General features: G+C 40.4%; 4 protein-coding genes across 5 annotated transcripts in view; 2 read left to right on the top strand and 2 right to left on the bottom strand.

Annotated features, from left to right (window-relative positions):
- Positions 1-84: 84 nt before the first annotated feature.
- Positions 85-3,940, bottom strand: LOC124183943 (protein disulfide-isomerase A5). The gene is made up of 9 exons (XM_046573167.1): positions 3,809-3,940; positions 3,055-3,281; positions 2,720-2,924; positions 2,406-2,626; positions 2,048-2,321; positions 1,619-1,919; positions 1,293-1,495; positions 1,041-1,212; positions 85-887 (listed from the first exon to the last, which is right to left on the bottom strand). Exons 1-9 carry the CDS (start codon positions 3,836-3,838, stop codon positions 622-624), a joined length of 1,899 nt encoding a protein of 632 aa, XP_046429123.1. The 5' UTR covers positions 3,839-3,940; the 3' UTR covers positions 85-621.
- Positions 3,941-3,958: 18 nt separating this feature from the next.
- Positions 3,959-5,143, top strand: LOC124184012 (40S ribosomal protein S14a). Of its 2 annotated transcripts, none has more exons than XM_046573294.1 (4): positions 3,959-4,093; positions 4,412-4,562; positions 4,662-4,749; positions 4,862-5,143. In XM_046573294.1, the coding sequence occupies exons 2-4, from the start codon at positions 4,414-4,416 to the stop codon at positions 5,078-5,080; spliced, it is 456 nt and encodes a 151-aa protein (XP_046429250.1). In that variant the 5' UTR covers positions 3,959-4,093; positions 4,412-4,413; the 3' UTR covers positions 5,081-5,143. The 2 variants fall into 2 exon arrangements, with proteins under 2 accessions (XP_046429250.1, XP_046429259.1); XM_046573303.1 differs by having other exon boundaries at positions 4,013-4,089.
- A 175-nt stretch (positions 5,144-5,318) lies between these two features.
- On the bottom strand, positions 5,319-8,071 carry LOC124183958 (dynactin subunit 4). The gene is made up of 9 exons (XM_046573191.1): positions 7,667-8,071; positions 7,518-7,588; positions 7,244-7,446; positions 6,995-7,137; positions 6,753-6,912; positions 6,493-6,676; positions 6,224-6,419; positions 5,953-6,143; positions 5,319-5,883 (listed from the first exon to the last, which is right to left on the bottom strand). Exons 1-9 carry the CDS (start codon positions 7,793-7,795, stop codon positions 5,664-5,666), a joined length of 1,497 nt encoding a protein of 498 aa, XP_046429147.1. The 5' UTR covers positions 7,796-8,071; the 3' UTR covers positions 5,319-5,663.
- A 780-nt stretch (positions 8,072-8,851) lies between these two features.
- Positions 8,852-10,615, top strand: part of LOC124183950 (protein GDAP2 homolog) — a 39,540-nt gene continuing 37,776 nt past the window's right edge. The window contains exon 1 of the mRNA XM_046573179.1: positions 8,852-9,108. The gene's annotated coding sequence lies outside the window, so the exon portion shown is untranslated. The remainder of the gene's footprint in view (positions 9,109-10,615) is intronic.

Raw genomic sequence — 10,615 nt, 5'->3', positions numbered from 1 at the left:
ATGCGGATGTACTACTTCTGAAGTCATGGATCAATTGATGAACGTGGAGGAAATGGCTTAAAATTCAACCACAATCAATCGGTGTACGATGTCATGAATTACTTTTATTAATACTGAGTTGTGTTAATAAGATCAAAAACTTTTGCTAGCTGTTAACTTAGGTGTTGTGATATTGTTCAACACTGGGGTTTTTGTCGACAGTTGAAGATGTTATTTTACACCGTACGTGCATTCTCGACGGATCTGACAATCCGGTAAGAATGTTGCGCGAGATTTAAAAAAATTGTGATTAAATCATTTTATAAAAATATCTGCAATGTTTCTCAGCAGCACTTTGATTCGACAATTATTATAGCTTACGTTACTACAGCGCAATGTTTGTACAGTATCATACATCGATACGTGGGTGAAAAAGTGGTAGAAGTGATAAATCAATTAAAAATAACTAATAACGACGTATTCATATGCTCATCAGTTAATTGAGGTACTGAGAATAAATAATCAAAAATATATGAAAATCACATATAAAATCAAATATATTGCAATATAAAAAAGGAATTCTTGAGTTAACATAAACGGCGAGTAAAAAAAAAAAGATATCTATTATAAAAGAATGCAGCATTAAAGCTCAGTTTGAACTTTCTTTCTTGAGACTTTGATAATATAATCTAAGAAGTCTTGTACACTTATTTTTCCACCATAATCACTCTCGTATTTGCCTTTATTGAAAAACTTGAATGTCGGATATTTTTTTACTTTGTACGCCAATTCCACAACGGGACTATGCGTAGAATCCGAAGCTCCAATCCGTACATCGGATCCTGTTGCGTTCAATTCGGCTGCTAGTTGAGCCAGCTTGGATTGTGCTGACTTACAAGATTCGCACTCTGTAAACAAGAAACGAGAGAACGATAAATTTACGATTGAATTATCGAATGCGTCGCGTTTGATCATGCTGTAATTTTTTTCCGAAGATGATGCACACTTTTCAATGGAATCGAAAATCTTAGTTTCGTACATTGATACGTGGAAGCACTTACTTGGTTCATAAAACATGACGAACAACGGTTGACCACTGTCCAATTCTTCGTCGAAATTAATGTCACTTAAATGGACGATGTGCTCAGCCCCTTGATGAATATCCCACTCGGCCTTTTGCTGGGATGCTAAAGATTCGTCTTGGGATATAATGTAATTTGCGAAATCTTCCGCCTGAAATTTTTGTGATAAATAAAAATCAGTCGAATGAGTTATTATCGATAGTATATGTAATACACGTATTCGATACTGACTGTTCTGTCTCCGACATAATTCTTTACGGCTTTGTCAAAGTAATTGAAATACTTGAGTGACGGATATCCCTGAATTTCGTAAGTATTACATGTGACCGTGTTCACGGTACAGTCGACGGCGGCTAACTCGACTTTGGATACGCCTTTGAATTTTTCGGCAGCCGCTGTGAACTCTGGTTTGACTTTCTTGCAATGGCCACACCCTTTAATAAAACATAACGACTGACGATTAGACGATGATTTAGCAGGTTCACAGTAATTAATTTATTTTGAAAGTACACGAACGATATTAATATTGATTAAATTGGTTAGAAATTAGTACTTACAGGGAGCGTAAAACATGACCAGGACGTGTTTTTTCTTTTTTAAAAACTGTTTGTAATCGCTATCAGTCAGGTGAACAACCGCAGATTCCTGCTGTGACCATGGAGCTTCAGGAGGAGGGGGAGGAGGAGGTTCTTTAGGATCCTTCATGAATTCTACCAAGGCATTTGTATCCCTCAGTGTGACATCATATTTGTGTTCCCCATACACAAAGTACTTGAGTGTGGGGTATCCTTTAACATTGTATAACTTTGCCAGGCTGCTTTCCTTTGTCGCATCCAAAGCCGCCAGCATTCCCTTGACCTAATGATTTGATAAAACGACCAGCTTTATAACATGTTTTCATTACCTAATAATAAGATGCTTTTTGCTGAAAGGCATCTCAAGTTGCAAGCTTTTCAAATTGCATCTGTGTTCGATTCACCACTTACGTTCAACTGCTTGAGCTTCGCTGCAGCAGCTTCATATTCTGGTTTCATTTTTTTACAATATCCGCACCATGGAGCGTAAAACATGACAAGAACCGATGCTGCTTCTTTAATGACTAGATGAAAGTTGAGGCTCGTTAAATGCACAACGTCGCTGTCAGTATCGGACCATTCTTCTTCCTTGGGCTTGACAGGTGCGGCACCTGGGTTTCTCATAAAGTTCACCAAGCTATCCTTCTTGTTGTCTCCGTCATAGGTATATTTCTGAACGCCGTTGCTAAGGACGACAAAAACATAGAATGAGTGATATTTTTATCACTGAAAATTCATCTGTCCGGTCCGTGATGAGATAGGTACTTACTGGAAGTACAGCATTGTTGGAAAACCTGTTATATTGTACTTTTTGCGCACACCAGAATTCTCTGGTCGGTTAACGTCTATAGCAGACATAATTGCATGGCCCTTCAACTCAGTCGCTGCTGCAGCGTATTCCGGTTTAAGTGATTTGCAATAGCTACACCATGGTGCGTAGAACATTACTAAAATTGGCTGTGACTCTTTCTTCAACAATTTCGTTAGTGCCTGAAAAATTAATTTCAATATTTTCAGCATTTCAATGACCAGCTCAGCATTTTAAAATGAAATCTACGATACTCGATGCAAATTTTCACGCACATTGTTGTCTGGAACGTGGAGAATATCAAGTGCAGTCGAATCTTCATCCCATGGAAGATCTCCGGATGGATCTCTCATGAAATTTACCATAGAAGTGACAGTTTCTCTTCTGTTATAGTCTTTGTTCCAATCTCCATCTAGATAATGTTTGAATATATATGGCTCAGGGGATACTTTCAACTTCTTGCACATCTTTTTTCCACTCCTTAAAAAAAAGAAAATGTTGCATGACGAAGCATGTACCTTTGTGTTGGCTGATATTCATGAATCAAAATAAATAATGATGAATTAGGAGTTGTAGTAAATTCATTTCATTAATGTCAGCAAATATTTACCCAGCGCAATCTACGAGAACCATTGTTCCAGAACCTTTGATAACATCAGCCGCCTCCTCAAATACTTTCAATACTTCTGAAGACTGTTTTTGAGACGTGACAAAGCAAACCAAAACATTGTTTTTGGTTCGCAGCAACTTTTTAAAATCCTTGAGATCGGCGATGTCATCGATTACAGTCTTTTGATTCTTTTGTTTGGCAAAAAAGTCGGGAATTTGGCAAAGGATCTGTGGAGTAATGAACACAAAACTAGATGAGCTTCAAGTGTTTGGCTTATTTGAATCGAAATTTTGAAAAAATCTGATATCAAACAAGTCACAGTTTCACAGATGAATAAAAACAAAATGTCTCTCACAGAGCTTCGAAACACAATGTTTGATTAATTTTCTAGTGAGAGAACATTGTTACGGAAGACTACTATTATTGCTTGTGATTTTGAAATATCAAACGAGGTTGATGTCAGCAAAAGTGATAAGCTTTGTTTATTTTTTCTTTTACTTTTTGCTGGAATTACATGCTTTTCACTGGTTCTGTTGGAACTCAATAAAGAGGAATAATAAGAAAATAAAAAATTTTGTGGTACCGACATAACTTTAGGCAAAAAATACGAAAGAGGAACGAGGCAAATACCGCTCGAAATTACGAGTAAAAAATATGTGAAGGTCAGTGACACGCGGCGTCCTCGTAAACCGGTGTCTCATACCTCTTGAATCACACGTAACGAGATTTGTTATGATGAAAGAAGCGTGCTCACCAATAAAACAAGGATAATGCTCCGATTCATGTTTGCTATGAGGTGAAACGATTCGTTATTTCCTCGAAAAATTAACCTCGCAATTCTCAACGACAATACACCCGACCCGTGCGTTATAACCAAAACTGAAGGTTCACTTCACGCCGCGAAGTGCGCGAAACTTCGAGTCGTGAGAATCGATTCTATCGAATCTCGGAGCGTCGATATCAGCCCATCGTCGTCTCGGGCTCTGCTTTCCTTTTCCATTTCCTGTTTCGGAATCACTGTTTCGAGGTTAAGTAGTAGGTACGTTTTGCGACTAATAACTAAAGAACAACTGAGTATTTAGCTCTAATATTGACACGTTCACCTACGTTAATCATTCCGAAAAGCTTGGGAACACTGTGAAAGTAAATATACTCTGCATACATCGAGATGCGTCCGGATGAAAAGTGCATGGTGTTCAGAACGGTTGCATGTTGATCGCTGTCAGCGATAAATATATCGTGTCAACTTAACCAATTGTGTTTTTCGTCGCTCGTTAGACTGTTTTATAAAGTTTCACGCACCGACGCCAACAATTGCATCAAACTGACCTTTGCCTTATTCGCTTCTTCCAAACAGAAATGGCTCCTAAAAGAGGGAAGGTTCAGAAGGAGGAGGTCCAGGTATCCCTCGGTCCCCAAGTTCGAGAGGGAGAAATCGTCTTCGGGGTTGCACACATCTTCGCGAGCTTCAACGACACTTTTGTCCACGTTACAGACTTGTCTGGCAGGTATAATAACCATTATCGCGCCATCAAATTTCAATGCAACATAACCTGCGAATCGTCATCTCAGTTTTGAGGTTATCTAACCTGTTGTCATTTTCACAGGGAAACCATCGCTCGCGTCACTGGTGGAATGAAAGTAAAAGCTGATCGTGACGAAGCATCTCCCTATGCCGCTATGTTGGCTGCTCAGGTACAGATTTTACAAATTTTGTTTCCTCACTGCCAATAGCCTGTATCTGCGGGTGTTGAACTGTGGAAAATACTTGCTAAATGGTGTTCCACTACATTTTAATGCACTCCAGGATGTGGCCGAAAAATGTAAATCGCTCGGAATCACAGCGCTTCACATTAAATTGAGGGCTACCGGAGGCAACAAGACAAAAACCCCGGGACCAGGAGCTCAGTCTGCTCTCCGAGCTCTCGCTCGTTCGTCGATGAAGATTGGCCGCATTGAAGACGTAACCCCTATCCCTTCGGATTCAACCCGCAGGAAGGGTGGTCGCCGTGGTCGCAGGCTGTAATTTATTATTACTGTGGTACTGTACATGGTTCGCTACCTAATTCTAATAAAAAAGTAAACTCAATATCGTCACTTTTCACCTCCAATCACTTTCTGCCGCGAGAACCTGCTCATGTACGTGAAACGTCCAGAGTGACGTGGGAATTTTTGGGATGTTTCAGAGTTCTTATATTGATATTCAAGGAAACATCAGATGCAGAAAGTGGAATTTCACAGTCTAATGGAATATTTAGAGCAATCGTGGTTTCAAGTCATTTTTATTATTAATTGATGTTTGTTATTACATTGGTACATGTAAGAATTTAAATACACGAGATCTACTTCTCGCCATTAGGTATGGTGAGTACGTATGAAATTGTAATACATTATTCATTTATATGATTCAAATTTTTGAATTCAATTAATAAGTTAAGCAAGTTGTTAAATAAAATTAGCGGACAGAGTGCGGAAGATTACATTTAGCAGCTGTAAATAAAGTAATCTATACAAATTGCTAAAATAATTTTCAGCAGGTTAGTTTTGTGAAGGCAATAGTGTTTTTATAAAGCAACTCTCCTTCAAAGGAGAATAATTCTTAACTTCAGTTAGGTAGAGCCAACTAGTTTGCCAATGCTGAGAAATAGTTTTATCTTCAAATCAAGTTTTTGCGGTTCTTTGTGTTCCAGAGTTGCGATGGTATTGACATATCCGTACTGCATAACGAATCCTACTGTTATTTCCTTTCCTTCTTCGATCTGCTCATCCTCATTGGGTTTAACATGAAGCCTGATTACTGCCTTGTTCCCTTTTCTCCACACCACAAGTCTATTGAAAAAAGGTTAATAAAATACGACATTCGTAGAATACCTAGCATTAAGCTACATTGACACTTACTTAGGATCATCTTGGAAATTGTGTGTATCTCCAGTATCGTCGTACTCGGCAGCATCATCTCTGGGTGGAAGTATCAGGATACTTTCGGGCAGAATAATTTCCGCCTGTGGGCTTAATTTTAACGGTTTTGGGTCTTCGGTCACTGTTATTTGACGCACCAAAGAAGGCAGAAGATTTGGAGATTCGCAACCCTAAAAAGAAGTAAATCAATATCTGATAAATTAACATCACAGTTTATCGCAGCCAACTTGAAGTACGTATAATTTCTTACCAACTGCATATTTTCACGATCAACCTCCTTTGTACCCGCAGCAGTAACGGTGGTTGGCGTAATCGAGGTCGAAAGAGGGAATAGCATGATTTGGGTCTGGTGTTGAGTTGGGTTGCAAAGTTTCAACAGTAATTCGCTTGTTTGGCCAACACGCAATGGTTCGCAAGTTACAATGCGTACCTCAGGAATATGATAACTAAAATCAGAGTTCAAATCAACTGTGGTGGATTTCCAATTGTTAATAAACTGTCCACCGAATCTATACTCACAAAGCAGCGAGCTGAATCTTAAATTTGATCGACTGTGGGCTGTACTCCGGTTTGCAAACGTTATGTTCACAGACTCTGCAACGCTGCGAACGTTTCATCAAGAACTGCTTGTGCTGCGGTCTCAGCTGATTTATTTCCTCGGCCTGTACATCAGGATGTTTCAAACGCTGCTCCAGAGTTGTTACTGCATCAAATATATAATTTTTTTTTATTAATGGTTGAACGAATTTACTTCTTTTTACTGATAAACTATGACTTACTCTTAGTAATATCAAGCGGCTGGGTGAAAATATCTGGCGAAAGTTCTTCGACCTCTTCTGAAGCTACGGCTGGCTGCGGATAGTCACTTTGCTGAGACTGTGGCAGTGGGCACAGGCCTGCACGTTTTCGGACCATAACGGAGGACATCGCGAATTTCTCCTAGAGTTAAAAGATTAAATATTAACAAAACTGCAATGCAGACAATGAGATGTACTTCACAACTATCGATAGGGTAACCCACAAATTGCATGTAAGTACGCTTTGGATGAAACTTCTTCCGTTCGCTTTGCTGCCGTTCCCTTGACGCCAGAATCTTGTGATATTCTAGGAGCGCTACGATCCGTGCCGAATGAGGATTCTCCTGCTCCGGCCATCCTCCGGTTGCTACGATGAAAACAATATCCAAGGATAAGGTAAGGGAACGTTAGTCTCTTCCCCTTCAACAGCATAAATACTTTGAGCAATTGACTAACGACAACTTCAGACTTACCTACAAACTGATCAGGAATTCCAGCATCTCTAGATGTCCACCGACAGAATGAGCAGGACAAATAATAAACTTTTTTCGGAGCAGGTTTGGCGAGGGATTTGGTGTCCTCAACGCTCGGGTTTCCACCTGCCCTCACAGGTGCAGGAGCAGCACGTGTGGACAGTGTTTGAAAACAGCAGGGACACTCGAAGCAGTTAGAGCACCTAGGATAAGGTAATAATCAATACAGGCACGTACATAGCTTGTCGTTGAATTGATCCTGCTGTCAACATACTTGTTTTTCTTGAGTCGAACCTCAGGAGACGGCAGATTTTCCATGCAGTTTGAACAGTAGTGCGAGTCGACCTAATTGTCATGAGAGAAAAAGACGGGTTGTATGTAGTGTCGGTGGGTGAAGAACGTAAATAAATTCATGGTAATTACCTCGTGACAAACGCAGTAGCCGCAACGTACTTTCAGACAGTGACGGCAGAAGTATATTTTTGATACTGGTTTTACAGAACCGCATGAGCACACGTAGCGCACGTAATCCGGTTGAAATAAATACGCCATTGTTGGTTATTGCAAATTGAATCAGAGCTGCGGTTTACAAAATAATGTGCTTCAATTTTTACCAAGACGCCCAACAGTCTCGGTTATCATTGTTCGTCGACGGAATCAACAATGTAATAGCGATTGAAAGTCTAACGGGTTGGCCTCATAGTCTAGTCTCTTTATCAGGCACTCTTTTCTCCTTCGGTCAACTGTCAGCTGTCAGGTTACACCACGGATCCGTGATCAGAATTTAGAATTCTGCATACAGCCCTCCTTCCACATCCGCCGACAGCGCTCAAGAATCCGCATCTGCATTACCGACTGAAATTTAGAGGTTAACCGGTATTGTTTAGGGGTATTCTCTATTTTATTTCGCTGGACTCGATCCACCAGAATATCGTGAAGAAAGAATCTCCAAAAATTTCCCAGTCAATTCTGTTACGTCAAAAATTAGTTCCAAAAACCTATTTCATGTCAAAGAGCGCTACGAAGTCGGAGACACGAAAAATTCGAGTCCTAGACCCGAGCGTGAGCTCCATGGAGTACAAACAAAGTGTAAAAACTCCATGTAAAGAAATAGCTGCTCCTATAGGTGTTCCTTATGCACCGAAGACAGTGAAGGAAGTATAAGGCGGTAGGGAAAACTTTCTACGATCATATTGCAAGATCCGATTAGTGGATCTTGAGCATGCAGCCAACGACACTTTGCTACAAAAGGAACACTATCGACGCTGGTGGTACAAAAAACAAACCTAACGTGAACGATCACTGTGACAAGTATCGTCATTTCACTCATTTGAGTTCGTGCTCCTTGTGTAGTCTCCATCGTCTCCATCGATGCCGTGTTGGTGATCCGGCAGCTTCTTTATCGGCGGAAGCCCGAACAACTGACTATCGGTATGATTTCGAATTTCAAATAAGACGCCTGTTCGGTTCCACGCACGCGCAGTCGAATCATAATCAGCCGGAATGCAGCGCTACGCTGCGACGCCGCGTCGAAGCTATCACTTACCAGGGATATAAGTCTATACTCTCCTCTCCCCCCCCACTCCTTAGCAGCGGTCAACAAGACGTTGGCTCCGGTTCGCGCGTTTGTCGGCCTGTCATGAAGCTGCGATGCGAGGTGCACCGTGAGCGCGGCGATACGACAGAGCGGTTTACAGTGTGTGATATCATCTGACGTGACGAGTAACCTCCTTCTATCCGCGAAACGTCGACGGCTGACATCGATAAACTGTGCGACGAGTAAAACACGCCTGAACATCGTCTAGGATCTATCTGTTCATCCGTATACAATATCCATAGTGCCAAAGACCACCGTCTACGTATTCGTAAGTGCTCATTCAATCGCCTCCCCCCTGCTGCCCATTTTTACGTTTTTATCGGTGCGAAGAAAGAATCCTCTTCGACAATTGACGGTCGGAAACCGCGTGCGTGACCTTGACTATATTACAAGCATTTAAATGGCGGGCTTACACAATTCTCATCGTAACAAATTTCTGATTTGCGGGAATACTTCCGCATACTTGTGACATTCTCTTTTATTACGCTTCTTGTAAACACACATTTACCGAATCACTCGAGGCACAATTGGACACTAACGACTTATTGTTGAATTTTAGACCTCGCATCCGGTTCATCTCTATCAATATTTATCTTCCCTCCTTACTGCTTGTTCGTGATTCTCTTTGTGATAAAAGTTTCAGAATCATTATAATCTCATAGACTTACCTCTCTCTATGAACAAACACTCGTGTCTGCCGTCAGTCTATGTCTGTAATATAGAGCAACTTGAAATAACGCTTGTTCCGTGAAACAGTTGAGATAAGTAAGCCTCGTTGCTTTGCAGCGAGGAGTAATTGCGAAATAATGTTTATCTAAATGGATTGGAATTAATTTCTTTGTCGGAAACGGACGCTTCCATCTTTTATACGCTGTACAAAATGAACATCTCCGTTTCTTCCTCTGTTTCGAATATCTTGTTGATACGTACGATGTACATAATCGACGAACGAAGCGCGTGTCATTCCGAGTCGTTTCTATATTTAGTAAATCCAATTAAGTCGTTCGTCCAACGGTATTGGTAACTAAATTCATGCACGTATCTATGCACGATGTACGTATCCAACCTAAGTACGGAAATTTTTTTTATCCGTCAAACAAAGAGACGAAATAAAACCCCGCTCGGTTACATGCTGCCTGCATACGACACGTAGGCTTACTTATATGCGCGTTATTTCTCCATCGTCGTTTGACCTCGGAGCCAAGAGTTGTTGAACCACGAAGCAACGTGACGGAGGCTAACAAACGAATATAACAAAAACACCGTCTCCAGTCGCGAAAGACACGCCCTGCAGGAATAACATTCCGAGCATATTTTTATACTCGCAGAATTTTTTAACTAAATAATAAATTACGGCGACGGATTGAAAAGAGAAATGTAAAAACCGACCGACTGCACGAGCAGTGGCACAATTTATTTTAAAACAGATACATCTCTCATTGTTATAAACATGTGCAGTGTGTATAATCTTGTTTGGGCTTATTCGTATTTACTATCCACGATATCCGGTTCAGATAATAAAAAGCAACGTGTTTGCGCGGTTTACAATTAGATAAGATGAGAAAATTACACGTATAAAAAGCTTTGTGTCTACGGGATATGTAAGTGTCGGCAATGTTTTACCGTTGTTGTACGTCGTTATATTGTCCCTGCGATAAGAAAGATGTGGGTTAAACCAATGTGAAAAAAAAAAAATAAAATAAAATTTTTTTTTTTCAATTAAACAGATAAAAGGATGATTTATTACGATCGATCAGATTTGGCTTTCGCTTGAT

The sequence above is a fragment of the Neodiprion fabricii genome, chromosome 1, assembly GCF_021155785.1.
Source record: "Neodiprion fabricii isolate iyNeoFabr1 chromosome 1, iyNeoFabr1.1, whole genome shotgun sequence".
NCBI classification, from domain to species: Eukaryota; Metazoa; Arthropoda; class Insecta; order Hymenoptera; family Diprionidae; genus Neodiprion; species Neodiprion fabricii.
This window is presented reverse-complemented; position numbering and strand designations above follow the sequence as displayed.

Bases quoted from the DNA above. Each gene is read 5' to 3' on its own strand.
- LOC124183958 (XM_046573191.1), bottom strand. From the start codon at position 7,795: ATGGCGTATTTATTTCAACCGGATTACGTGCGCTACGTGTGCTCATGC. The intron at 7,447-7,517 runs GTATGTTGACAG...ACCTTATCCTAG, and splicing joins GTTCGACTCAAGAAAAACAA to GTGCTCTAACTGCTTCGAGT. The intron at 6,677-6,752 runs GTAAGTCATAGT...TATTTGATGCAG, and splicing joins GCCGCTTGATATTACTAAGA to TAACAACTCTGGAGCAGCGT.
- LOC124184012 (XM_046573294.1), top strand. From the start codon at position 4,414: ATGGCTCCTAAAAGAGGGAAGGTTCAGAAGGAGGAGGTCCAGGTATCC. The intron at 4,563-4,661 runs GTATAATAACCA...TCATTTTCACAG, and splicing joins GTTACAGACTTGTCTGGCAG to GGAAACCATCGCTCGCGTCA. The intron at 4,750-4,861 runs GTACAGATTTTA...AATGCACTCCAG, and splicing joins CCGCTATGTTGGCTGCTCAG to GATGTGGCCGAAAAATGTAA.
- LOC124183943 (XM_046573167.1), bottom strand. From the start codon at position 3,838: ATGAATCGGAGCATTATCCTTGTTTTATTG. The intron at 3,282-3,808 runs GTGAGCACGCTT...ATTACTCCACAG, and splicing joins GCATTATCCTTGTTTTATTG to ATCCTTTGCCAAATTCCCGA. The intron at 2,627-2,719 runs GTGCGTGAAAAT...TTAATTTTTCAG, and splicing joins TCCACGTTCCAGACAACAAT to GCACTAACGAAATTGTTGAA.